Below are 27,771 nucleotides of genomic sequence, written 5' to 3'. Positions count from 1 at the left end.
CTTGTATAGTGATGTGGAATGGCAGGCTGTGAACCGCGTTAGATGTTTGCACATTGCAGACAAGATCCATCCACTCCCTGTTCACAAGATTTCAGATCCCAGGGAGATAGCAGGACCTGGCATCCCATTGATCACCAGGTTTGATTCAGATGATCTGATTAGCTCGCTCACTGCTCCATGTGAGTCCCTCCCAAAGTTGTGTGCTTGGTGGAAGAGAATGACCATCTCAGATATAAGGAATGTACTGTTCTTTGGGCTAGAAATGTAACAATGAATTCAAAATAACAAATAAATAAATGGGGATGGCTGGCCAGCCTCTTTCACTAGCCTGTCTGTGCAAATCCTATTCCTTTGACTTGTTCTTATGCATGGCTTTCAAAGTGGATTATACAAACTTGTGGAGGACATTGCTCTTAACAGCTGCTAGCCACAATGGCTATGTTTTACCTCCAATGTCAGAGGCATTATGCCTCCGAATACCTATTGCTGGGAATCCATCTTAGGAGGGCAGAAACCTGTTGACACTCATGCCCAGCTTGCATTCCTCTGCTGGGCATCTGGTTGGCTACTGTGAGAATAGGGTGCTGGACTAGACAGACAATTGAACCGATCCAGCAGGGTTCTTGTTATGCTCTTATGTTTTAAACTGGAATATTTAAGACTGGACTAAAGAACACACAACTTTTTTTTAAAAAAAAAGATAAAATTAAGTAGAATATTTCATTTCCAGGGACTGTTCAGCTTGGCTCCGGCAGACAGATTACAGACCTCCAGCCTTTGCAATCCAACCGCAGAGTCTGACAAAGCCCCCATGATCACAATAAAGTGAATTATAGCTTTAATGCAAACAGTATTATTCACATAACCCCTAAAGCCTGTTTCTGCCGAGGTGGTTTTGAATAATGCTTTTGGACTTCCCCATCCTGCTGTTTGTACCTTGCCCCTGCCCCTGTCTGTGGAGTCGAAGGGCTTTGCTTCTTTCTCTCCCCCTTCTGCTTTTCCTTCTCCTAAAGAGAATATAATCACTCGATTCTGCCTAAAATTAGAGGCTGCTGTAAAGCTTGTGTGGCAGATGATACTGTTTGTGAATAGTGATCTTTGCAAAGCAATTGCCTGGTCTGTTCCTCCTTAATGACATCCTTGAGAAAGGGGAATGAAAGGCGGGCTGGGGGAATCTGTGCTAAATCAGTGAATATTGATCCTAGTTATGGCTCTTTTGCTTGTTGTTTGTCATTGTTATTATTGTGGGTTGTTGATAATTAGAGGGAATGACAGGGCTCCACTAATCCAGGCAAATTGCCTGGAGATTAGAGATTTACGCAAGGCCCCCGTCAGTGGGTGTTGGAGCAGCTGGTTACGAAAGCTCCAGGCCTGAGTAAATGGCAGAAACTCCATCCTTCCTGGCAGAATATGGTGTGTTTGCAGAAGCCTAATGCCAGGTGCTAGTGTGAACCATCAGGACTGGGTTCACAAGGGAGGGGGGGATAACAAATTGATTAATATGGATTGAGGCCCATGTCAAAAATATCTGAGAGAAGGTACAGTGAGGGCTAGCTCCATGTGAAGCCCCCTTCCCAACATCCTTCACCATCACCGACCCCTGAAGGATTGCCAGCTGCAGAGAGAAACACTACAAACTACAGAGGGCGATAGCAATCTGCCTGCCATTTTACATTTCCCACAATGCATTTGGGAGGAAAGGCCATAGCTCAGTGCTAGAACACCCATCTTGCATGTAGAAGGTCCCAGGTTCAATTCCTGGCATCTCCAGGTAGCACTGGGATCATCTCCCTGCCTGAAAACCTGGAGAGCCATGTTGGTCAGTGTAGACAATACTGAACTTGATGAGCTCAGTGTAAGACAGCTTCCTCTCTGTTTGCATGTTGGTGTTGAGTCCCTCCAGACCACTATCAGAAATTCACAGTGGCAGCTTGTCTTCTGAGGCTCAGTCGCCACTGTCAGTTGGCTCTGCCAGGGCCAGAGAAATGGGTGAGGGACAATATCCATGTAATTGGCCTTGCCCAGGGCACATGGACTTTCAAAGCTGTCCAAGAGTGCTGAGTTTGGGTGGTGGCCCTGGCTACAGGTTCTGGGGGCCCTTGGGCAAGAGACACCACTGCAGGAACCCTTCTAGAGCTCACCCAGCTTTTCCTTGTTGCTGGCACTGCTGCCTGTTCCATTGCCTTCTTCCTTTAGGTTGTGGAGACTTTTTCAGCCTGAGGGCTGCATTCTCTCTTAGACATCCTTCCGTGGGGCGTGCCAGGGACTGAAGGAAACTGGAGTCCTGAAACATCTGGATGGCAGCACAGGTCCCTTATTCCCAGTCTAGATCACACTAGGAAGCTTCCTCCTGCCAAATCAGAAAATGGGTCCATCTAGCTCAGTATTGTCTACACTGACTGGCAGGGGACACTCCCAGCCTTATCCAGAGATGCCAGGAATTGAACATTCAAGATAGATGCTCTTTCACAGAGCTGTGCAGCTCACTGTCTGACCTAATTGGTGTAGCAGGACAAAACTGAGCGCTGGGATCCAACTGGGCTTGCGTGCATCAGACCCTTCCTGACACTGCTCAGATATGCAGCCTCCTCCTTCTCATCTCTCCTCATCCTCTCCTGTCTTGCCTTTAGTTAGCGGGTTGACTGCCTTGGCTCAGCAAAAGGCAATTAAGCTGTCCCCATAAAATAAACATGAGCGAGAGTCGCCTGCCGATTCACCAGGCATGTATTTGCCTGAGTGCTAATTTGTGGAGGATTGAGGGCTCAGTCTGCAGTGATCAACCCAGAGTGCTCTGGATTATGCAAACGCAGTTCAGTAATGGTGTGATTTCTCCCTCCTCTGGCTGCTGAAATTTATGTTTGCAACCTAAGTTGACAGGGAAGTTTCATTCCTTGGATCAAGATGACTTTCCCACAGCCTGTGTGATGTAATGGGTAGAGCAGTGCTAGCCCCTATTGGACTACAACTCCAATCATCCCTGGCCACTGGGTGTGATAGCTGGGGTTGATGGGGCTTGTAGTCCTACAATGTATGGAGGACACCGTGTTGGCTATCCTGGGTTAGTGTCTGACTAGGAGTGGTGGGACTTGGGTTCAAATGCCTTCTCAACTCCACAGCTCACTGGGTGACTTTGAGGTGACCATCTCTCAGCCTAACCTACTTGGCAAGGTTATTGAGTCAATAAATTCCAGGGGCAAAGGGAGATCCTGTCTGTTGTACTTGGAAGATGGTGTGTGTGTGTGGAAACATGGGTCCTATCTTTGCCACAGGATGTTGCAACAACAAGAACAACAATAACAATTTTTTATACCCCACCCACTCTGGGCGGCTTCCAATGGAATATTAAAATACAATAACCTATTAAACATTAAAAGCTTCCCTAAGCAGGGCTGCCTTCAGATGTCTTCTAAAAATCTGGTAGTTGTTTTTATCTTTGACATCTGGGGGGAGGATGTTCCACAGGGCAGGTGCCACCACCAAGAAGGTCCTCTGTCTGGTTCCCTGTAACTTGGCTTCTCGCAGTGAGGGAACCACCAGAAGGCCCTCGGCGCTGGATCTCAGTGTCCGGGCAGAACAATGGGGGTGGAGACGCTTCTTCAGGTATACTGGACCAAGGCCGTTTAGTGCTTTAAATGTCAGCACCAATACTTTGAATTGTGCTCGGAAACGTACTGAGAGCCAGTGTAGGTCTTTCAAGACTGGTGTTATATGGTCTCAGCGGCCTCTCCCAGTTACCAGTCTAGCTGCCGCATTCTGGATTGGTTGTAGTTTCTGGGTCACCTTCAAAGGTAGCCCCACATAGAGCACATTGCAGTAGTCCAAGCGAGAGATAACTAGAGCATGCGCCACTCTGGCAAGACAGTCTGCTGGCAGGTAGGGTCTCAGCCTGCATACCAGATGGAGCAGATAAACAGCTGCCCTGGGCACAGAATTGACCTGCACCTCCATGGACAGCTGCGAGTCCAAAATGACTCCCATTTCAAAGAATGTCAGACTCTGCATGCAAGACAAGTTGTTGGAGGATACGCCTATCATTTTTCAGTAGCCACAATGGTTATGTTCTACCTTCACTGTCAAAGGCAGTATGCCCTTGAATACTAGTTGACCACTGTGAGAACAGGATGTTGGACTAGATGAGCCTTTGACCTGTTCCAGCAGGGCTCTTCTTATATCCTTAAGCACACTTTGTGCATGTGGAATCTTGCCATCATTCCATGGCTCCCTTCGGTGTTCTGACTGCTGGTTTCCAATGCTGGGGAAGATCCATAGTATATTCCTCCCAGGAACATACAGTCTCAGCAAACAGATGGTGTGTGTGTATGCTTGGGTGGACTGGGGGCTGTGTATTTAAATACTGCCTCATTAATATATAATGACCAACATATGGAAAGCTTAACAGAGCGCTGGGATGGAACTCGGAATGGAACATTGCCCATTTGGGGGTGCAGTTGTGCCCCATGATATTTCTTGGTGTAGTTGTTAGGCTGTGAAAACAGTACATCTGTGGGGAGCAACTTTAAACATTGCCAGTTTGGGGAAATGTTTGTGTTCATGATATTCCCTTGTTGTAGTTAAGGAGCTGTAAGGAAAGCTGTCTTGACAAGACTGCATTTTGACACCCACCCAACCACTTTTCTTCCCGAAACCCTTCCTTGTTCCAGTCCCCGGAGGCATTGCTTCGGAGTCCCTCACATTCACCCCCTTGGAGGACATGATTTTTCTGAAATGGGAGGAACCAGTGGAGCCCAATGGCCTCATCACACAGTACGAGGTATGTTGTAAAGCCCTTTTGGGGATTCCTTGACTTTTTACCAGCATTAAAGAGATCTTATTTATTTTATGTATTTGCTATTACATTCTGCTTTATCTTTCTGAATAAACACAAAAGTGGCTGCTATACAAAGCACAGAAACAGGAACACGTCAAATGCAAGAAACAGTACAGTTAAAAAACCGGAAAAAAACCCAAGGCTGAGCTGGCAACAGATCCACCGAATCCACAGCAGCTGGAGATAAGCACCAGCTAAAAAAAATAAAATGGAAACAGATATGCTTGCTGAAGCAAAATTCAACAGCAAAAAAGAATTTCAGTAGAATCTGTATGCTTATTGCAGAGTCAACTCTTTATTTGGTGTCTGAAGATGCACAGCATCATGGTTAGGTGGTCCCTCTGGAGGGGGGGGTAGTCTGTGCACTGAGAAACTCCTCCACCTGATAGATATCCTCCAATCTTCAGCCAGAGTGAGCTCCCAAACAGGACCTCAGCTGTCAATCAGAATGCAAGAAGTTTGATGCATGGTGGAGTGTGATCTTTCAATATATCTCATGGCCCTTTGGGTATCTAGTTCCCCAAGCATTTATGGCTTTACAGGTAGGAAGCAGCACCTTGATTTGCGTGTAGAAACAATATGCAACCTGTGGACATCAGACAACACTGGAGTAATATGATCAGTTGGCCATATTTCTGATGGCAACATTTTGCATCCTTTTACAGTTCCAGACAGTTTTCCAGGGCAGCCCCAAGTGCTCATGTTGCAGTAGTCAAGCCAAGTGTATTAACTACATCATATTTATGATCAGGGCACCACTGAGCCTCTTGGGCTTGCTGATCGGAAGGTCTGCGGTTTGTGTGACGGGGTGAGCTCCCATTGCTCTGTCCCAGCTTCTGCTAACCTAACAGTTTGAAAGCATACCAGTGCAAAGCATCCCATTGCTCCAGAAGTGGTTTAGTCACATGACCCAGAAAGCTGTCTGTAGACAAACATCAGCTCCCTGGGCCTGAAAAGCAGAGATGAGCTTAGTCAAATTCAATTGGACTTAACCGTCCAGGGGTCTTTTACCTTTGCCTTTTACCTATTAACTGCATGATATTCATTCTATTAACTTATCAATGAAATGTCCATATGAAGAAAAACAATTTTTTTTGAAGCAATAGGCAAACTTTAGATTATGTGCTTGTGTGTGGCAGCAGGCATCATCTTGTGGAAGAAAGATTCTCTCCTGTGTGAGACAGAAGGGAGGCTGCCTCTTTTCAGATGGTGCTTTTCTGCAGGTTTTTAAAGAAGTGCCTGTTTGCTTGTTTGTTACATTTCCACAGCACCCCAAAATCAACATTCTCAGGGTGGTTTGCAATAAAGCTTAAAATACATAAAATAGAACGAGACCTTAAATCTAGGGCAGAAGAAAACCAGAACAATCCAAAACTACGATAAAACCAGCAAGACGGGGACCATGGCAGGTTAAGAGATCTTTGGAACTCTAAAACACTTCCTGAAAAACCGGGGACAGGAGGCGTGTGGGATTAGTAACCAATGTTAGTCCTACTCAGAGTAGACCCCTTGAAATTCATGGGCATTGCTAACATGGGTGACTTAATTTCAATGGCTCTACTCTGCACAGAACTTAGTTGGAAACAACTCAGTGTTTTTACCTGGTGCCAGAAAGATCCCAAAGTGGATGGTAGGAGAGCTGGGAGGGTGCCACCACAGAAAAGGCCCTCTCTTTGGGATCCACCTGCCACCTGCCAGATGTCATTGGGTGGGTGGGTGGTGGTCTCAAAAGATCACCATGCAGGTATTTGTGTGAGATTAGGCAATCCATTGGGTAACCTAATGCCAAACTGTTTAAGTCTGTCTAGTTTATTTCCAGTAGTTTGAACTGAGTCTGGAAATAGACTGGAAACCAGTGCAGTAGACTATAGCAAGGTCACATCCATCATTAGTTTGTTCTTGTTCTTGTTTTATTATGCATTGTGTGGTTTTTATATTGTAATTTTATGTTGTGAACCTCCTTGAGATCTATGAATGAAGGGCGGTATACAAATTTAAATACATCGTCATACCCTCTTATACCTCCTTAACTGTCATGGCTTCTCAAAATAATTGTGGGAGCTGTAGTTTGTTAAGATTCCCCTAACAGCTCTCGACAGGGACGCAGGTGGCGCTGTGGGTAAAAGCCTCAGCGCCTAGAGCTTGCCGATCGAAAGGTCGGCGGTTCGAATCCCTGCGGCGGGGTGCGCTCCCGTTGCTCGGTCCCAGCGTCTGCCACCCTGCAGCTCGAAAGCACCCCCGGGTGCAAGTAGATAAATAGGGACCGCTTACTGGCGGGAAGATAAACGGCGTTTCCGTGTGCTGCGCTGGCTCGCCAGATGCAGCTTTGTCACGCTGGCCACGTGACCCGGAAGTGTCTCCGGACAGCGCTGGCCCTCGGCCTCTTAAGTGAGATGGGCGCACAACCCCAGAGTCTGTCAAGACTGGCCCGTACGGGCAGGGGTACCTTTACCTTTACTTTTAACAGCTCTCGACACACTTAACAAACTACAGTCCCCAGAATTCCTTGGGGGAAGCAGGTTCCCCAACTACCTCGATTGTGTATAGGGTTGGATGTTGGTGTGGAGCCAGTTGACAGCTCTAGAAATTCTGCAAGCTGTCATGCCAGGGCAGACATCTCAGGCAACAGCACACCTGGTGATAGGCCTTTGCATGTCAGGCTAGGCTTAAGCAATGGGTAGAGGTTGCTTTTTTTCTCAGCGAGGCATTGTCATCTCCATTCAAAGCGGAGAGAAAAGGGATACATTGTCTTTTGATAGTTTCTTGAATGAGGCTAGCTGTGTGGTGCGCTTTTTTTTTGGGGGGGGGAATTCTTCCACATCCCCTCCCAAATGCAGCCAGGCAAAAAAAGCCCTCTCTTATCTCTTTTTTTCTGCTTTTCTGCCCTCTCTGGCATCAACAAAAATTATTAGAGCGCAGAAACAGCGGCGTGAAGAAAGCTGATTCTTATCTCTGTGCTGCTCTGACTGCCCTGCCTTGGGCTGAATGCTGCCTCCCGGAGAATTGACACAGGCTCCATTGTAATTCCAGAGACATGTTTTACAGTCTCGGAGATTAAGGACAACTTTATAGTTCCTTCCAAACCCCATTGTTTAGAATGCAGAATTCAAGCAGCTTTTCATTTCCCTTTCTAAAAGTTTTCAGGCTGGCCCCATTCTCACCGTGGTGATAAATTTTGTTTCTGGACGTACCACTTGAGACTCCAGGCAGGGGATCACAATTGATTGGCTCCCCCTCTATACCAGAAGCATATAGAGCGTGAGTTGGGGTGTGGGGAGAGGGGAGGAGAGGAAAAAGGAATCTGACTGACTGCCCTCCCCTGCTCCTGATCATCCTCACTGGATGTGCTGATTAACACCAGGAGAAAAGGTCAGAGTAACATCACAGCCACCCACTTTGGCCTCTGGACACACAAATTTCTGTCTCTGGCCAAATAAACTTTTGCCTCTGTCCTTGCTGGCAGCTGGCATGTGACCCTTGGAAAGTGGCTCATGCAGGAATGTGGCCCAAGGTTCCCTACCACTGGTATATTGGAACATTTGGTCACTGGTGAGTGGTGAGCCCTTGCTTGGAATTTGAACTGATAGTCCAGATAGTATCTTGCCAACTACCCTACTGAGAACTAGGGCACAATCTTTCACTGAATCTCTACGGTTGATTTGTTATGGCTTTCCAGGTGAGTTCAGCCCCTGCTTTCTGTTACACATCATAAGAAAGAAAGAAAGAAAGGCAATAATAATAATAATAATAATAATAATAATAATAATGCTGCCTCTGGAAAACACCAGTGAAAGGGCCTCCTTGTTGGTGCACTGGGCTTCCATTCTACTGTTTTTGAAACATAGGAAACTGCACATATCCCATTTTATTCCATTGGTTCATCTTCCTTGACATTCTAATATATTGCCTACTCTGACTGATAGCAGAAATGGCAAACTAATTAATATTAAGGATGTGCACCCATCAAAGAATTAAGTTCAGACCTTGATCCAGAGCTTTGGAAAACATACTTCCTCTGTGCTGTGCTTTAGAAGGCTACACAGTTCAGCTCATGGTCCAAGGCTAAGTCTACTGTGCGAAAGAAAGAGAAAGAGAAAGAGAAAGGGGGAGGAAGCTTTGTTATCCCCAGATTCTGCCCTTTTGGCAGAAGTGGATGACATTTGTAGGCATGCTGTCCCCTTCAAAGTGTCTAGTTGGCATCAGTCTGTCTTGAGAGGAAATAGAAGAGTGTGCCATCAGAGGTAAAGTCAAACCGTTGGAGAGCTGCAGTGCCTGCTGTGGCTGTAGAAACCAGTAAGGGAGAGACATTGAAGCTGGGGTGTCTGTCTCCAGGCACTGCGGTCATCTGAAAGGGATTCCCACAAGGCAGGGTTAATGTTGCCAGCCTTCACATCATGTCTGCAGACATCTTTAAAATGCAGAGTTGGTCTTCCAACAGGCCTGGTGCCTGAAGCACTAAATTACATGCAAATAGAGCCAGTGTGTGTGTGTGTGTGTTCGATTGTTGCAACCCGTCTTGGGACCCTGCGATGAAGGGCAGGTAATAATTGCAACAACAACAATTCTTCACCAGATTTGTTTCTGTATTCTGATGCTGACATTTTCTTAAAGTATATCCATTTCTCCTAGATCAGCTACCAGAGCATTGAATCCTCTGACCCAGCAGTCAATGTCCCTGGCCCACGACGTACCGTCTCCAAGCTCCGAAATGAAACTTACCATGTTTTCTCCAACCTGCATCCTGGGACAACCTACCTCTTCTCAGTGCGGGCACGGACTGGCAAGGGATTTGGCCAAACGGCTCTGACTGAGATCACCACTAACATCTCAGGTTGGTGGCAAGAAGAGCAAAACGGCTGTTGTTTTTTCATCTAGGCTTTGCTCAAAGTTACAACTTGTCCTGGAGTTCTTTGGGTGTCTGCCATTGCAAATTGGATGGGATGTGGTTTGGATGTAGTGAGAACATCTGGCAAGCCCGTGGAAGTCATTCTTTTTCCCCTCTTTTCTTTTCTTTTCTTTTCGTTTCGTTTTTTAGCAAAAATGATGTGTGTGATGAGCTGGCTTTCTGCTGACAAGCACACCCCTATGTGATCATGGCACTGTTGTAAGGCTTCACGCCAGCTGCTAATGCAAAGGGATTGTATTAACAATTCTAGCTTTCTAGTTCACTCTCTTCCCCCACCCTACCCCGGCTTCTCCTCCAGATTTCACCTATCTTTTCTGCACACTTCTATTCCTTTTTCTTTTCTAGTTGACATGGCCTTATTTTAATTGTTCCCTCTGCAGCAATTCCAGCAGGATATTCCCTGCCCTCACTTCCATCTCACAGCTTTGGCATTGCAGTCCTAAATAGTGATCCCACTGAAGCTTGTAATTACTTAGTTAGCAACAGAAACTTCCTTTGTGGGCTAAGGTGCCCCGGGAACATTACATTTCCCAAGTTCCCTGGTAACTGGTATGCTGCTGTTGGAGTTACAAATGGAAGTGAGGAAAGGCATATGTAAAGGTCTGGAGTGAGATTGGTGGTGGTGGTGGTTGTTTGCTGCCACTGTCGGATATAGATGAAGAGTTTCCTATGGTGAGCATACGCAGGGTTACAGAAGGAGTGCGAAGGCATATGTTCTCTGTCTTGCTCCCAATTATGGGATCAGAAGTCCAGTGTGTTCTAAATTTAGAATTGGACTCATGGAATAAGAAAAGCAAGTAGTAGTCCTACAGCCTACCACAGAGTCAGGTCAAGCAAACCTCATATAGTCCTTATTCGAGTCTTGTAAGAAGTGGCCAAGTCTTGCAAAACATCACAACAGGCTTGGCATTCTCATGGGATTTGGGGAAAGTACTGTGGGAATTGGGTGCTTCAGGGGCCACTCTATCCATCTAGATCAGCCTTTCTCAACCTGTGGGTCCCCAGATGTTGTTGAACTACAACTCCCATTACCCCTAGCTAGCAAGGCCAGAGCTCAGAGATGATGGGAGTTGTAGTCCAACAACATCTGGGGTCACAGGTTGAGAACCACTGATTTAGATGCAGCCATGAGTGTGGCTGGGTGGTGGCCCCCTCAGCCTTTTGTCCTTGGTGCTGTGGCACCTGGCCAGCTGAAAGCCAACAGCAGTGTGGTGGAAGAATGGCATTGTGGTGTATATTTGCTCCTCCACCTCAGGCAAAAATTGTTTTTATGAATTTCTCTCTTTCTCACTAAATCAGTCGTGCAGAAACAAGCCCGTAGTCATTAATGATGTGATCAGAAGATCCTGTTCACACCAGTCTCCATGGCAAGCAGGTGGAGGTTTGAGCAGCAACGTGGCATGGAAAACTTTCTGAGTAAAATGCTTCCAGCGCTTTATTTTTCTGTGGAAAATTCTCCCATTTCTTCAGTTCATTAGGCACCAGAATTGCAAGCGAATTGCAAATACAGTTTGAGGCCAGCTTAGCAGTTTCTAAGTTCTGAGCTTTATTTATTAACTGCAAGCAATGCTAAATTAAACATGCTAAATTAGCACATTCTCCAGGGCATCAGAAAATTTCCCAGTGCTAACTGAAAATTTCTCAATGCAAATTAGGTTACTTTCCATAGGGTTATTTTCTGGAAAATTTTCTGATCCAACATTTTCTGGGAAACGCCCATCGATGGTTCCAAGCAGGCTTTCAAACAAAATCAGTCGATACCAAACTGGGAGTACAAAATTATGCTATGTGGATTTTCTTTGGTTTTCGTCATTTGATTTTGTCCCAAGGAGATGCGGACATTGGTAGAACGTGGACACCTTGGTGGTGTTGCTGACTCAGCTTCTGGCATCAGTGATGGACTGACGCCACAACTGTGCAACCAAAGAGCATTTTCATCACGCCAAAGAAATGGCGTGTGAAGTTGCTGTACATATTTTGTTTCTTGGAAATGCACACACACAGAGAGAGTATGGCTCAGTCTTCAAAGCCTCTTTGCTTATTGGCCCATCCATGAAACCTTCAGAGAAGTACAGCTAGTTAGTGGCCGAGGGGCATTGGTCTGATGCCTGGCAGCCTATTGAGAACTGTGCCGAAAGCCAGGATTTTCTCACCATAGCCTGTATCACACATATATTGCTTGGTATGCAAGAAGCAACAGGCCGTAGACTTGGTATGCAAAAGCATCCTGCAATTCGAGTCCTAGAAATCCTCCTTTTGCAGAGGATTGGGGTCCCTTGTGGTCTCACCCAGCTTCACCATTCTGTGATTACTGGCTCTCCAACAGCCACTGAATGCTAACATTTTGTGCTCCAATACTGACTGCTGCTGAATTTAAACCAGCGAAATGCCTCCAAGTAGTTCTCTCAGAAAGCTTTCCAGACCCAAAGCTGGCTTTTTGTTACAGTGCGGCTTAAAACATTCACAAGTAATGAAAGCAAACCCAGTTTCCCCTTCCTACTTTGTATGATGGTCACACTTACTCTGACCAGGGACCTGCAGTCAAATAAATGCACCCCCGCATTGCAGTGCAGGGGTGGAGGTGGTGAACTTTTGAACCTTTGGATTATTGTAGTCATGTTTACTGTTTTGTCCCAGTTGCTGCAGCGGGAGCTTCTGGGCTGGGACCCCAGAGTTCCTGCTAGGAACCTTTGACTCCATGTGTAAGTCCCCTGAACTGTAGTTTGGAGCATCTCTATGGGAAGAAAAATATTCTTAGGCTGTAGACTGTCTCTACTCAAACCGTTGAATCCTTCTAGGCTGGGGAGGGTCTGTTTGGGCTGGGACTTTGCCTAGATAAGAGTGGCTTTCCTAGGTGTGGTGTGTTTCAGTATGCTCTTTGGATTGAACTCCTGGCTTTGTTCATTGGCATTGACTCTTGTCTCTCAGCTTTGGTTCTTTGCTAAACTTTCCCTCTGGCACAACATGGGATTTCTGGTTCCTGGAGCTCCACTATGATAACTGCCTACAACTCAGCCCTGACACAGCTGCATCCCTCACAACTGCTAGGCCTTATAGTGGAGGTCATCCTGAACAGCTAAGAAGGAAGGGTCCACAGGCCCTTGTGACTCAGCCAGGCCAGGCTCTGGTTGGTGGGTCATGACCTTTAATGGATGCAGTTCACGATGAGGACTGCATTGCCCCAGCAACAAATCATTGTGATTTTGAGAGGTGCTGCTTCATTCTGTGGGTGATTGAGGCTCTCCTGGGAAGCGGATAGTGCTCAGTTATGAGCTGAGAGCATACAGGACCTTGGACAGCTCCATGTGCACCTGCTAAGACAACTGCAAGAGATGTTGCCTCTGCTGGAAGCCATAGCCACTGAAACCTCATGTAGACTGAAAAAGGTCTGAAGTGTAATAGGATCTGCCTCCCTGGAGAAGCTGATCTTCTGTGAGGCTGGGGAGACACATGTACAGCTTGTGACCCTTCATCCTAGAGGATGGTGGAAGGGTTGTGTCTTTCAGCCAGAAGGACCCTGAATATAGTACTAGTGGTACTCCCCCCTGAGGAAGTAGCCTCTACCTTATCTTCATCCAAGTCTTCTGTATATGGCAAGGTCATCAAGTCATGGGTAATTCAGTAGGAAAAATGGAGTGCATCTGCTGCACAAGTGCTTTCTGATGGGAAGATGTTGGGTTTCTTTGGAGCAATGAATAGCAACTGAGCAATTGTTGCACAAATGCACCAATCGTCTAGAAAGACTGTTGCTATTTCCAGATCATGTTTCCTTTGTACCTCACAGCTATGACATGTGTGAGGCCAGGATAGTCTGGTATAGGATGTGTTGCAAGAGAGAGATGTCACAGCTCCAGCCGTTCTTTGGCAATCGGGATGAGTGGCAACTCAGTGCAGCTGAACCATCAGGGTAACCACACATCCCACTGCTCTGATTCCTTTAAATATGCTTTCCCTTGAAATGGATTCTTCATGCTCCAGAGGCCCCCTCCTCCTTTCCCAGCTACCCTGCAGTCAGAATTCAAATGGGGGGGGGAAACAGTATGCATTACATTTTACAACCCTGCTGGATAATTTACTTGCATGGCGGTCCAAAAGCTGCCTTGTTTACATTACGGGGGCTTTTGCTCTGGAACACATTTCCTAACTCAGTGGAGCGGCTTTGATGGGATCTATTAGTGGGGGTGGTCTGGGAAAGGAGAAATTGAATGCTGCCGGCCCTGTGTCTTCCTAGAAACAGTCTCAGAGAAATGATATTATCTGCATGAGTGGGAAATGTTGTCTGAGGTGGAATAGATAAGGTGGCATCACTGAGCGAGGAGAGTTTGTGTTTTTCATTAAACAGCACAGGACCTTGAGTGTGCTTTTTCTGCACTGAAGTTGACGATTTAGGGAGATAGATCTTGTGTAGGTCAGATGGATGCTGATGCCACAGACACAAAGACTTGATTTTGTTTGCTTTTAACGTGATAAGCATGTGTGTGTGGCTGGAGTCCAAGAGAGCATCTTTGGCAAAGCAGATGTTGCTTCTTCAATGCATGTAGTCAAAGAGGGCTGCCCTGCCCTGTGCTTTTGTTGTTACCTGCACAGGTGAGGCCATGCCCACCTCTAGTCACATGCAGAGGAAGCCTGTCCCAGCCCAGAAGGAAACAGGAAGTTTACCTGCTGGCTGGACAAACATTCCTCCCCGTGTATAAACATGTTCACTCTAGGAATGTTGTACTTGACTGTTCTTGTGTTTCACATCCCACAAAAAGTCCCAAGTGCTCACAGAGCAGTCACTCCATCCTCATCATTCCGGCTGCACTTTGCCGAACCCTTTCCAGCTCTGCAGTATCCTCTCTGAAGTAAGGCGACCAGAACTGTACTCAGGATTCCAAATGTGGTTGTACCATAGATTTGTACAACAGCATCAGAACATTGGCAGTTGTATTTCCAGTTCCTTTCCTAATGATCTCTAGTCTAACATGGAGTTCGCCTTTTTCACAGCTGTCGTACATGGGGTCAATATTTCCACTGAGCTGTTCTCTGATATAACAGAGAATTCTAGAGTTGGAAGGGACCCTAAGGGTCCTCTCATACAACCTTCTGCGATGCAGGAATTCTGCCCAAAGCCATCGCTGCACTCACACCACCAACCTTCTAGTTAGCAGCCAGACACACTGACCCATTCCTAAGGTCTTATTCCTGTTCAGTTGCCATCAGTTCATTGGACATTCCCATCAAAGCTATGTCTCCTTTCCCTCACATCCTCCCCAAAGTTTGGAGAGTCATTTCTTCTGGTTGTTTCTTACCTACTCAAAAGCTGCAGTGAAAATGACCTTTCTCAGGAATGGATCTGTGGAGTGCTGGGTGCCCTGCTCACTGTAGGACTGGATGCACTCACCTCTGACAAGCTGACAAGTGGATTTGTGGCTTCCTGCCCTTTCCTATCAGCTGCTACACAACATCTTTTTTAAGTAGAAATGCCAGAAATTAAATTTGGGGCTTTCTGCATGCAAAAGATGCTCTCTAGTCACTGAGCCGTGGAAGAGCAATTGTTTTTGCTGGCACGAACTTGTCAGAGGAAAGTCACCTGTCCCACAAATAAATAGATGTTCCATCTCTGGAACATAGGATTAACATTGCCTGAAGATGAAGAGATTAGCTTTCGGTTTTGATCATTTTTTTTTTTTTTTTAAAGGAAGCAGCAATACCATAGTTCTTAAAATCTTGGATCTCTTTGCACTGATAGAACCAGTGAAGTTGTTGAAATCACTGAAATTCTACAGCGATGCATTTTGCGTTACAATCCTATTCCATAGTATCCAACATGGTTTACTCCCGAGTTTAGGATTGCAGCCTGAAAGTGTTGAGAAATGATCCAGTCAATGCACAGAGTGACTACAGCACAACATAAAGCGATGATCACCGGCTTGGGTGGTTTTAAAAGAGGATTAGGCAAATTCATGGAGGATAAGGTAATCAATGGCTGCTAGCTATGATGGCCATGTTATCTCCCCCACTGTCAGAGGCAGTTGCTGGGAATTTCAAGAGCTGTTGAGCTCAGGTCCTGGATTTCCTATTGAGGCATCTGGATGGCCACTGTGAGAACAGACTCCTGGGCTAGATGGACTTCTGGCCTGATCGATCAGGCCTCTACTTAGGTTTGCATTTCTTGTATCAGAAGAGCACCAAGTCTCCCATTTCTCTGTGTATTAGGGATCCGAGTTACACATGAGTGTGCACATGTCATGAAATGCATGCTTTTGCCATTACGACAATGAACCTTTGTTTCAGGAAAAGAAATAAATCTTATATCCAGGCACAGGACAAATGTTTCTTTCTGGATGGTGCCAGGATTAGGGTGGGCAAATCACTCTTATTTTCAATCTGTTACATTGTTCTGTCCTCTTTTTGCATTAACCTCTGATTTTGAAGAGAAAAACAGCAACCTCAACAACATGATAACTTGCATTTGAACACATATTTAAGTATTTTCTCCTAAAATATATGCTTCTAAATGTTTCCCAAATGTCAAAATATGAACTTTATTTTTTTAAAATAATATTTATTACTTTTAAAACTTACAAAAAGGAAAGAGAAGAAAAAAGACAAAAAGAAAAAAAACAAGAAAGGGAAAAAACAATACAATACAATATATAAACAATACAAAACACAACATTAACCTAAACAAAACAAAACAAAAACAATTTAAAAACATACATCATACCATTTCAGTAGTCTATCTTTCATACCCTTGTTTCATCGACCTCCTCTCACCTCCCTTTTTGTATTCTATTAATTGTTTCAGCAATTCCTTTCCATCCTTCTCTATTTTCTGTCATATAAATATCTTAACTTATTTTTACCCTTATTTTCCATTAATACTATAATGCTTATTTATGCTTAACTCCTTATAACATTTCTACTAAAGCCATAAGATTTCATTCCAACATTTTTCTAACACTCAGTAATTTTACAATATTTCTATTTCTGAAAATAAACTTTAAACTTTTTCCAATCTTCTTCCACCATCTCTTCTCCCTGGGCTCAGATACTGTCAGTCATTCATCAATTCCAAATAGTCCATCAACCTGGTGATCTTCTGTCCGAAGCTCTTAACTCTTTTCCAAGTCCCTTCTGCAGGTCTTCTTCATATTTATACATGCACTTTACTTTGTCTTCTACTGATCTTGTTCTTATTTTCCTTCCTTTGATACTGAAGAGCAGATCTTGGGGAAGCTCCAACCTAGCAGTGCTTTTATTCCTTCTTGACAGGTCAACCAAATCTCCATGGTTAAATCTAAAATCCATAAGGTATTTCAGGACATGTTTCAAAATTCCTCCAAATCCAAAGGCCTCCACAGCTCCAGTCTCCCAAAATATGAACTTTAAGCCTATTTTAGGGCTGCAATATTTTGAAGAGTAAAAAATAGGACACACAACGAAGAGCAACCGTTTAAAAGGCCATGGATACAACACACAAATGCTATGCATCACAGGCACCCATGCTCTTCTCCATATTGCACAAAGGAGAATCATTTCCAGACCCCATCACACCCCTACCAACATGGGGAGGTAGGGGCGGGAATGGGACCCTCAGCAGTAACAGCAGCTGGTCCGCTTCACCCCACAGAGAATGGGGTTGCCTGTGGCAGCGATTTCCAAGCCCGTCCTTCTGCAAACATGGGAGTGAGAGGGGGGAGGAGGAGAGAAACATATTTGTGCTCCCCGCTCCTTCCCTACATGGGAAGGAGGTGGCGCTAATGGAAGAACTGGAGGAGGGAGGGACTGAGCAAAGGAGCTTTGAAGGAGGTGGCAGGCGAGGAATGCAAACAGCGGACTGACTGGAAGGGACCAACGCAGGAAGTGAACAAACAGGGATCACTTGTGTGTTTGCAACATCACCCCCACCCTCATCCTCCTGCACCAGTGGAACTGGGAGTTTCTCCTAATGGTTCCAGAGGGTGACATGAGGCTTGTTTTCCTTTCCTCCCAAGGAGGGGGTGCATATGATATGTATGCAAGGAAAAGAAGCCTCTGCCTCTGCTTCCACTTCTCCATGCTTCCCCGTGGCATCCTGACCTCACAGAGACAGTTGGGCAGGGATGCAGGGAGAGGAGTACCTGCCCAGAGGTGGCTGCATTCTGTGTTGCCATGACTCACCTGTCCTCAGGCGATCAACCAACAGCCCGTCCTCCTTCGTTGCCTTCAAAACTCCATTCAAATGTGCCACCGCTGCCTACTGTTGATTAAGATGGATGACAAGGTCACACAGTCCCGAGAGAGAAGCTGGAGCAGCAAGGCTGCTTGCAACACCTGTGGTTCCCAACTGAGCCATGGCTATGTGCGGGGCAACCGCTGCACAGGAGAAGGCAGGCTGCCGTTATCATTTGGTGAAAACCCCAGACATTTTGTCCAATTTTTAAAATCTTCTGGGACAGAAATTATACCCCTGAAAAAGAGGAGATGTCCAGGAAAAAGACAATGTGAGGACATGTCCAGGAAAAAGACAATGTATGACAACCCTAGGGCCCTATTTTGATGCTTTTTTGATGCTGAGTACTGCATCAGAGCATTAAGGAAGCATGGAAATCAGTGAACGGACAAATTCTAATCCATGCATTTGTCCAGGAGGTATAGAGCAAGTTCATTTGTATTGGAAATAGCAAAGATTGCACCCCAAAGCATGTCATTCCAATTAGAAGATGCAGTGGGATCCCAGAACTTGAAATAGTGACAGATTTCAGAGTCCTTCTTTGCCAAATGAGTAGACTATTACTGATCCCATCAATTGCCCTTTCTTTTTCTCTCTGTTTCAAGTTTTGGCAGTGAAACTAGTCATATCAATGCCCACAGTCTGCCATATGAGCTCCTAGTTGTGCCAAGGCTGAAGAGCTGGGAGGGAAGTTTGGGTCTGTAGTCAAACAGCCAGGCATTCTGGGAGACAGAGAGGAGGCCAGGCTGGCTCTCAGGAGGAGGCAAAGCTGGCATTCTTTAGAAGATTGTCTACTGCAGAGATAACAGAACCCCCTGCCGCCGCCACCCCATAATATATGCCAAGGGGAAGATTACAGAGAGGAAACAAAATACTCTGCCTTGCAGAGGCACAAACAAGGGATTAATTGGGCTTCATTAACAAGCCATACAGTACTTAGGGCTGTTTGCTAATGTCTGTGGTATAGCTATTAACAGTGCTGAATTGGCTGAGATGTTTTTTAATAGGGACACAGGAATTAGGAGGCAGCAGGAGGTGGACCTGAGTGACTGCTGATTAATCAGGACCTGCAGGCTGTAAGCAAAGGGAGAGTGAGGGGCAGGGAGTTTCTGCAAGGGAATTGTGGAAAGGTTTTGCTGCATTGGCTGAAGGGATGGCATTGGACAAAGCAAGGTCTGCGGAGGTACATTTTCACTTTCCGGCAAACTAATGATTCTATTAGCTCCTTTACCGGTGACACTCCAGAGTTTCAGGCAGGGAACACTCCCAGCTGTACCTGGCGATTGAATCTGGGTCCTTCTACATGCAAAGCAGCTGCTCAACCCTTCACCATTCTTTCATATTTCGGCAAAGAACTTCATCTTCCTGCTTCTCCTTCCAGTTTTTTCCTTTCAGCCAGCATGTTGTCCCTCCCCTTGTTTTTCACTCTGTCAGAAGCAGAGCCAATTAATATGTCCTTCCCCTTCCTTTCTTCCCTTTCTCTTGTCAGAGCAAAAAGAATTGTGGGATAACCATGGCTTTCAGAATAATCAGTGTGCGACATGGATGGAAATGAGGTGCAGCGTTTTATGTTGGCATAAGCCGGGGACATTATTCAAAAGGAGAGAACTAGTCAAGGAAAAGAGAGCTGAGGGTTCTCAGTTCCATACAGCTGGGGCTACCAGACATCTAGGTCTGATCTGAAGTCCCCAGGCTTGCCTGGTCCCCTCCAGGTGGCAAGTGAATCTTCAGGTGGGCAAGAGTGCCTTTAATAATAAGAAGAATTGTTAAGAAAATTGTGCATACAGCTTGCAGGCTTCAGTCTGGCAGGAGCTGAGTGAAAATGATAACATAGACACTTGAGGGAGGGCTGTCTTCCTCCCCTCCCCTCCCCACTCCCAATTAACTCCCATCTCCAGGGCCCACACTGTGATGGTTCCAGGGACAACATTGTGACATCACTGGAGAGCCAGTGTGGTGTAGTGGTTAAGAGCGGTAGTCTCCTAATCTGGGGAACCGGGTTTGCGTCTCCGCTCCTCCACATGCAGCTGCTGGGTGACCTTGGGCCAGTCACACTTCTTTGAAGTCTCTCAGCCCCACTCACCTCACAGAGTGTTTGTTGTGGGGGAGGAAGGGAAAGGAAAATGTTAGCCGCTTTGAGACTCCTTAAAGGGAGTGAAAGGCGGGATATCAAATCCAAACTCTTCTTCTTCTTCTTCCTTGACACCACCAGAAGCTGCTCATAGATCTCAGATTTGGGCCCTGACATCTCAGGGTCTGGGATGCTCCTGACTTGGCAGCCCTACACACAGCACACACTTTTCCCCCTCCCAAAGAGCAACCCCCAGTCCCCCAAACATTCATGACTTTGCCTCCCTCTGAAATATTGTCACATCTGGAATCCAAGAGCTGATTCAGATGCACATCAAAGAATGCTAACTGGCTCAGTTTACCACGTGGAAGGAGGCAGTTGCTGGCGCTCATAATTCATCCCCACAAAAAGTGCCATGGGAGTTTTGGTGAAGGCCGGTTATTTAAAACGAACCAATTGGATTTGTCTTTCTGATTCATTGCGCTCATGACCTGGAGAGGAGGCCACCTAACTGCTCTGTCAAGAAGCTGTTCTAGGCAGCGGGAAACAGCTACACCTAGGCTTCTTGAGGAATATGATCTTGGCAAATTCCCATTCAGCCTAATCTGTGCTGCACCTTCCAGTTTAGTGTGCAGATTGGGATCAAGTTATCTGCGGGCTTTCACACTTCTCAAACGTTAAGAGACAGTTCTCAGCTCAAGAACCCAGGAGCAGAAAAAAACCTTGCCTTGCAATGATGGTGGTGGGGATAAAGATGTGACCCCATTCTACTGGTATTTCCTGTTCATGGCAGTACCATCTAGAGAGGGCTTAACTGATGTACCCAGGGACTGGGAGTGGGAGGACCAGATGGAATGGCATCCGATGGAGGCAGTTTTGAGAAGGGAAGAGCCAAATGACATGTGGTCTTTGCCATGGTTGATGGGGGCGGGGGAGACCTCACTGTCTTATATCATTCTCTGATATATCTGGATGGCTTGAAGGAGCGTCTCCATCCCCATCATTCAGCCCAGACACTGAGACTCAGCTCCAAGGGCCTTCTCCCTGCAAGAAGTGAGGTTACAAGGAACCAGGCAGAGGGCCTTCTCAGTAGTGGCACCCACCCTGTGGAACATCCTCCCATCCGATGTCAAGGAAATAAACAACTATCAGATTTTTAGAAGACATCTGAAGGCAGCTCTGATTAGGGAAGTTTTTAATGTTTGATCTTTTATTGTGTTTTTAATATTCTGTTGGGAGCCGCCCAAAGTTGCTGGGGAAACCCAACCAGATGGACGGGGTATAAATAATAGATGATGATGATGATGATGATGATGTCTGGTGATGGAGACAATTTTGGTAAAGAAGGAATCAAATAGCTGTTGCTCCCAACCAGAGCATCTATAGGAGGACTTGCACTGCCTTAAATCAGTTCAAACCAATGTAAATGCAGAACCTCTCTGGGTTCAATACATGGCTTGCTATTTCTGATGAAACATCACTATGCTTGGAAGTCACAACAGCTCCAGGATTGTCCTGCTTGAGCTTATATCCTTTCTGAACACTGTCTTTTGGTTTCCTTTTTAGCTCCTAGCTTCGATTATGGGGACATGCCCTCCCCTCTGGGAGAGTCGGAGAGCACCATCACGATTCTGCTGAGGCCGGCGCAGGGCAGAGGTGCCCCTATCAGGTACAGGAAAGCCCATCTACTCAAGGGACTCAGTTTTGAGACAACAAAACTTCATTTATGAAATGGAAGGGGGATTGTCCTTTTCCTGCTGGTGCTTTCTCTCTCCCCTCCTCCTTGCTTTTAAAATAAATATTAATTGCAGTTCCAGAGGTGGGTTGGATTTGGGTCATGACTGTGGTACTAGCAAAGGGCTTAATCCTTCCCATCCATCCCCCCATGTCATTTACCCAGTTTGGAGTGCTCTCGTTTCTTCTTCCAAGGTAACTCAACTTCTGCTTTCCTTAAAGTTCTATTGTATGTAACAGAAAAAGGAGCTTTTTAGCCTCTAGGGAGGAATCTCCTCACACTTACTGGCTTATAGGAGCCAATCATAGTGAAAGGAGGTGAGTCAGTAACTGAGGATTGGCTGGTAGAGTCACTCTGAAGAAGGCAGCTAGGAGGAACTCCAAGGAGGAGCTGTTCTGTATGCTCCATTTAGGGATACTGAAACCATACGGTTCTTCACTTTCCAGGGACCATGCTGCAGAAATAGTAACAAGTCTTTGACCCCCTGCAACCCCAGACTACTACACATCCGATTGAGAGCCATCCACAACAGAGCAAGAATGGAAATGTGAGGGATATGGCTGACAGCGTTCCTTTTTGCCATCTTTGTAATTAGACTTTAATGCTGAGAATTGGCGAGCGAGATTTAATTCACCCACTGAACACACATCCCTCCCCACCCTAAGCACCTGTCTTTTCCAAAGATGGCAAAGGTTTGCCTGTTGATTTAATGCGTCCCTTTTGAAAAGCGCTGGTTTTAACGCGGTCTGTGCCATAGTATGAAACCTGCCTGTGAATGCTTTGGGGCATTTAAACAGTCCCTTCTGACACACTGTTATTTGCCTTTCTGCTCTTGGCTGAAGGGTAGAGAAAGTTACAAATAGTGCCTCTGACTTGGCATCTTTAATTATATATAACCTACAGCCTGCCAGGCCTGATGTGTGTGTGTGTGTGAGATCAGCTGCGCTTGGCCTGCAGGTCACAGCCGTGGAGTCTGGAGAAAGGGAGAGGGAGAGGGAGGGAGGGAGAGAGAGAGAGAGCGCCTCTGTGGATTTCCTGGGGCTCTTGCTTGAATGTCTTGAGCAAGTGTCTTTGCATCCCATGTGCACCTGCTGGATGGAATCCTCTTCCCTTGACTTTGGCAGCAAGGAAACACGAGTGCATCATCCTCAAAGCTCTGTGCCTTAAGTCTGGCAGCCGCCTCTTCTAAGACTCCTTAGCCAAGCCATGCATCATCTCCCTTTGCTAGCTATTCCTGTTTCTTACAAAATCGGGCAGCATAGAAATGTTGTTAAATAAATTATCATCATGCGGGGAAAGGGGATGGAGGCACCTCTGCTTCCAGGAGTTACTTGAAACCCACTAGATCTTCTGCCAGTAAGGCTGAACATTTGTAATCCAGTGTCTGCAGGATGATGGTATAACCAGTAGACTCCAGCATAGACGGGCATTGGCAAGCCACAAACTCCCATTTGTACATTTGACTGTACATTTGACTGTACATGGCTCCCCCCAAAGAATCCTGGGAATTGTAGCGTACCTCTCACAGAGCTATGATTCCCAACACCCTCAACAAGACTACAGTTCCTGGAATTCTTTGGTTGGATTATTCTCCAAGGGTTTGAAAAGGCAGCTGTAAGTGCAGGTGCCAACCCCCTTAATCTCAAAGCATTCTGATTTATTTCAGCCTGGATGCCTCAGCTGGTTAGAGCCTTTGTGCTGATAATACCAAGGTTCCAAGTTTGATCCCCGTATGGGACAGCTGCATATTCCTGCATTGCAGGGGGTTGGACTAGATGATCCTCAGGGTCCCTTCCAACTCTACAGTTCTATGATTCTGTGAAACAATCTGATTTCACCCCTTTCTGTTCTCTTTCTCTCTCCAACCTGCTTCCTTGGACTGTGTCCCCAGCACATACCAAGTCATTGTGGAAGAAGACAGGCCTAGGAAGGTCAAGCGGGAGGTGGGGGGCCAGGAATGCTTTCCGGTGCCCCTAACCTTTGATGATGCCATGTCCCGTGGCTCAGTTCACTACTTTGGAGCCGAGCTGCCCCCCAGCAGCCTCACAGAAGCCAAGCCCTTCACGGTAGGGGACAACCAAACCTACAGCGGCTACTGGAATCCACCGCTGGAGCCCAAGAAGGCCTATCTCATCTACTTCCAGGCCATGAGCCATCTCAAAGGGGTGAGTAGCAATGTGTTGGATTAAAATGTGATCAGCTGATGGCCTTCCATAACCTCTGGAAATTTTGGAGCTCTGGGACTACCACCAAGAAGGCACTGCTGCTTCCAGATCAGCTGGAACTTAAAGTGGGGAGCTAACACTGACTGATCTTAACCTGATTGTCTGGGGCCAGCTCAGCCCCCTGGGATTTTTTTTAGAAATCAATAATGCTGAGGATTGGACCTTGCATTTCACAAGGGCAAAACTAGTGCATCATCACTGCAATGGTGGCTGGTGGTATAGTGTCCCATTCGCCAAATAGACTAGCCTGCACTGCACCACTGAGCTACACCCCCTTTCCTGTGTCTGTGTGTCATTAATGTCCAATCTCAGCTGCTTCTGCTTCTTCCTGCCTGGACCTGAGAGACATCCTTGCCTTTTCTAGCAAGGAAGTGAGCAGCGGTGCCATCAGGGCAGGAGTTGGGGGCAGCAGAATCAGCAGGAGACCTTCTGATGCTTAGCTGTGGTCCTTCCCCCTTTGTTATCTTTGGAATGGTGGTGGTGATGGGGTAGAGAGTATGTAAGACCGTTAAGTCCAAAGTCTAAAAATCATCAGACTGCACCATTGGAAATGAGAATACATGGATTTTCTTCAGGCTGTCTACAGAGGGAGAAGGGTGGGGATCTTGCTCAGGCATCTCAGCAAGAGACAATTCATTTGACACCCTTTCTTGCAGCGACTCCTTGCATCTGCTAACATTAGGAGATGTCCTCCAAGGACTCCAGGCCTGTCCCCTGCAGCTGCCCCAGTGGGCTGTTCTGTCCTAATCTGCAAGACGATCAAGCTTGGCCTGGCTTCAACAGCCCAGCTTTCATTGCAGAGACAAATCTGATCTGACTAACCCGAGGTTCTGTTCCACGTCTGGGCAAATCTCTTTCAAGGTGACTGCTGGAACAACGGGGGGCATCCTCCAGAGGATCTTTGATGCCTTGACTTGACACATTTCTGCAGCTTCCATCTGAGCCACTGGGGGTGCAGAAGTGGGCAGGCAATGTATTGCCACACCTATAGAAGTCGAAGGCTGTAGAGCCACATGAAGGAGTGTGTGCTGCCAGAGAGAGCTGGCAAAGAAGCGGGAAGGGTTGCCATTAAATATAAATCCATCAATTCAAATACAGGAAGCTGCCTTTGACCAGGTCAGATTTTTTGTCCATGGAGCCCAGGGTTGTCTGCTTTGATGAACAGCAGCTCTCAAGGGTCTCAGCCTCAGACTGTTTCCCACTACATGCTTGCTAACTGATCATTTCAATTAGAGATGCCGTGGATTGAACCCAGGACATTCTGGGTTCATGTTCTGTGTTATTTTCTGGAAGCAAGGAAATTCAAATGTTACAGGACCATGGACAGCTCCAAAAGAGCTACTTGCTACAACCAATGTTTGGAGAAGATTGAGGACTTTTATGCCTCCTCCAGGCTACACCCATTAAAAGCATTTGGGTTGTTGTTGTTTTTTAGTTTTGGGAGGGGAGAGATCACTGGGGGCATACATGATAGAGGTTTCTAAAATTATGCACTATGTAGAGAAAATGGACGAGAAAAAAAGTTTCTCTCCCCTCCCTCCACCTTATCCATAATACAAGAACTCAGGGTTGCCCAATTAAATTGATGAGAGCAGTTTTCAGAACAGACCAGAGAAAGTGCTTCTATGAACAACGCACAATTATCAGTGCTACAGATGTAGTTGTTGATTTTGCAGAGTCCTGAGCACAGCGGAATGATGAGCAGTACGTGCCACATACTCTACATTATTTTACTTTATTTACACTTCAATGCTAAGAGCTTACAAACAAGCATCTTGCTTCTGCAAGGAGCAGAGAGGCATCCTCTCTCCTCTGAAGCACAGAGAGAACTGTGAAAAACAGGAAACCAGTGTACGTCACATCCAGTCTCCTTTCCCGTGAGAAACTCCAACAGCAACTCTGACTGTGGAATGTAAACATTGCCTCGTGACAAGCACTTCGCTGCACAGTGAAGAGAGCAGAAACCAACAGTAGTGATGTTAGTTTAAAAACAGGGTTAGACAAATTCATGGAGAATAAAGCAGTATACACACCATAAATTTAAAACACCTCTCCCCTAAAAAATAAATAAAAATAAATAAATTCTGAGAATTGTAGTTTGTTAAGGGTGCTGGGAGTTATAGCTCTGTGAGGGGTAACTGCAGCTCCCAGGATTCTTTCAAGGTGTGTCTCTGTGTTTTAAATGTATGCAACCTAAGTCCATTGGAGGCTGTTAGCTAGGTAAACGAAACCTCCAGGTTCAGAAGCAGTTCCTCTAATTGCAAACTTGGGTAGTGAGTGCCAATAAGAATGGAGCCAAATGGGGCCACTCAGAATCATAAGAACATAGGAATCTGCCTTATACCAAGTCAGACCATTGATCTATCTAGCTCAGTATTGTCTACACTGACTGGCAGCAGCTCACCAGGATTTCAGGTAGGAGTTTTTTCTGAACTCTACCTGGAAATGCTGGGAATTGAACCTGAGTCCTTCTGCTTGCAAGCCAGATGCTTCAGCACTGAGCTATAACCCTTACCCAGAAACTAGGTGGACATGTTGACATGCCCCAAAATGTCTTGATATATATATTTTTTAAAAAGCTATCTGAACAAAGAAACAAAGATGGGGAGCAGGGAGACAATATGGATTGAGTGTGCTCAGTAGCCACTAAACCTTGGAATGGCCTCCATGAACTCCTTAGTCCTAGAGAAGGGCATGGTTAGCTGCCTGGACTTCTGAACAGGAACACTGTGGCTTGGAGGCAACATTTTGTTGCATGTCTCCTTTGTGCTATTGAGCACTAATTGCTGGTAATAGCATTGTTGCATCCATGCCTTGCTTGTGGCCATCCCAAAGACATCTGACTTAGTCACTGTGGGAAGCAGGATACTGGTATATGTGGAGCGCCGGTCGAATTCTTAGAACTGTAATGACCCCAGGTTGGTAATGATTGACAGAAGCTGTTAATTTCACAGTCCAGCTGCAGGGAGAATAGAATAGCTGCCTGTATGAGCAGGCAGGGGAGGATGTCTTGGAAAGCTTTATGCCCCAGCTGAAGTTCTTTCCAGCCTCCTCCTTATTGCTGCGGTCTGGTTCTCATGCACCCAGCATCCAAATATCCCAAATGGCACAACAAGGAATCCTAACATAATGAGTAGATATAGATTATGCACATTAAGGAAAATGATGCCCATTTGTTTCATTTTCATTCTTCCATCTGCAGTGATTGTGTTATTAGCATGGCATTTTGGCAGGCGGGCAGGCAATGCAGGGGGGTGCTTGAGGAATCCCACTGGGCAGGCGAGATAGAGAGGGAGGAGACAGGCAGTGCAGGAAAGAAAAGAAAAGTGAGGAAGAAAATGGTTTCTCAGCTGGGCAAGTGAGATGGCTCTCTATCAACCTGAGAGGTTACCATATTCTTTCGTGTATAACACGCCTCTGTGTATAAGACGCCCCCCTATTTTGGGGGGACTCCAAATGAAGAAAATGGGGGGAGATTGCTCAGAGTTGTTGAGTTTTTTTTGGGGGGGGATTGCCCATAGTTACTGAGCTTTTTATGGGGAGGGTGTAGCCCAGAGTAGCAACAGCCAAAAAACACCAGCCCTGGCCACAGCAACAAATAACACACCAAATAACCACTGTCTGCCTCCAGCTCGTGACCCCCAATTTTTAATATAATTTTTAAGGAAAAAATGTCATCTTATGCTGTACACTGAATAGTATGGTGTATTCATTTCTATCCATAGGCCATAAATCTAAAGGAATTCAATGCTATGGAGCAAATTCCTGTGCAAGCTTTGCGTGTCACTGCAAATGGCATCATTACGATT

The 27,771-nt window shown here is 46.1% G+C and overlaps 1 protein-coding gene across 9 annotated transcripts in view; it reads left to right on the top strand.

Annotated features, from left to right (window-relative positions):
- Window positions 1–27,771, top strand: part of PTPRU (protein tyrosine phosphatase receptor type U) — a 379,961-nt gene that overhangs the window by 245,798 nt on the left and 106,392 nt on the right. For all 9 annotated transcript variants that reach the window (XM_079985896.1, XM_079985895.1, XM_079985889.1 and 6 more), the window contains exons 9-12: window positions 4,662–4,771; window positions 9,458–9,659; window positions 21,569–21,671; window positions 23,629–23,902. In XM_079985896.1, coding sequence (XP_079842022.1) covers window positions 4,662–4,771; window positions 9,458–9,659; window positions 21,569–21,671; window positions 23,629–23,902 — 689 coding nt within the window. The remainder of the gene's footprint in view (window positions 1–4,661; window positions 4,772–9,457; window positions 9,660–21,568; window positions 21,672–23,628; window positions 23,903–27,771) is intronic.

The sequence above is a fragment of the Podarcis cretensis genome (assembly GCF_951804945.1).
Source record: "Podarcis cretensis genome assembly, chromosome: 8".
NCBI classification, from domain to species: Eukaryota; Metazoa; Chordata; class Lepidosauria; order Squamata; family Lacertidae; genus Podarcis; species Podarcis cretensis.
This window is presented reverse-complemented; position numbering and strand designations above follow the sequence as displayed.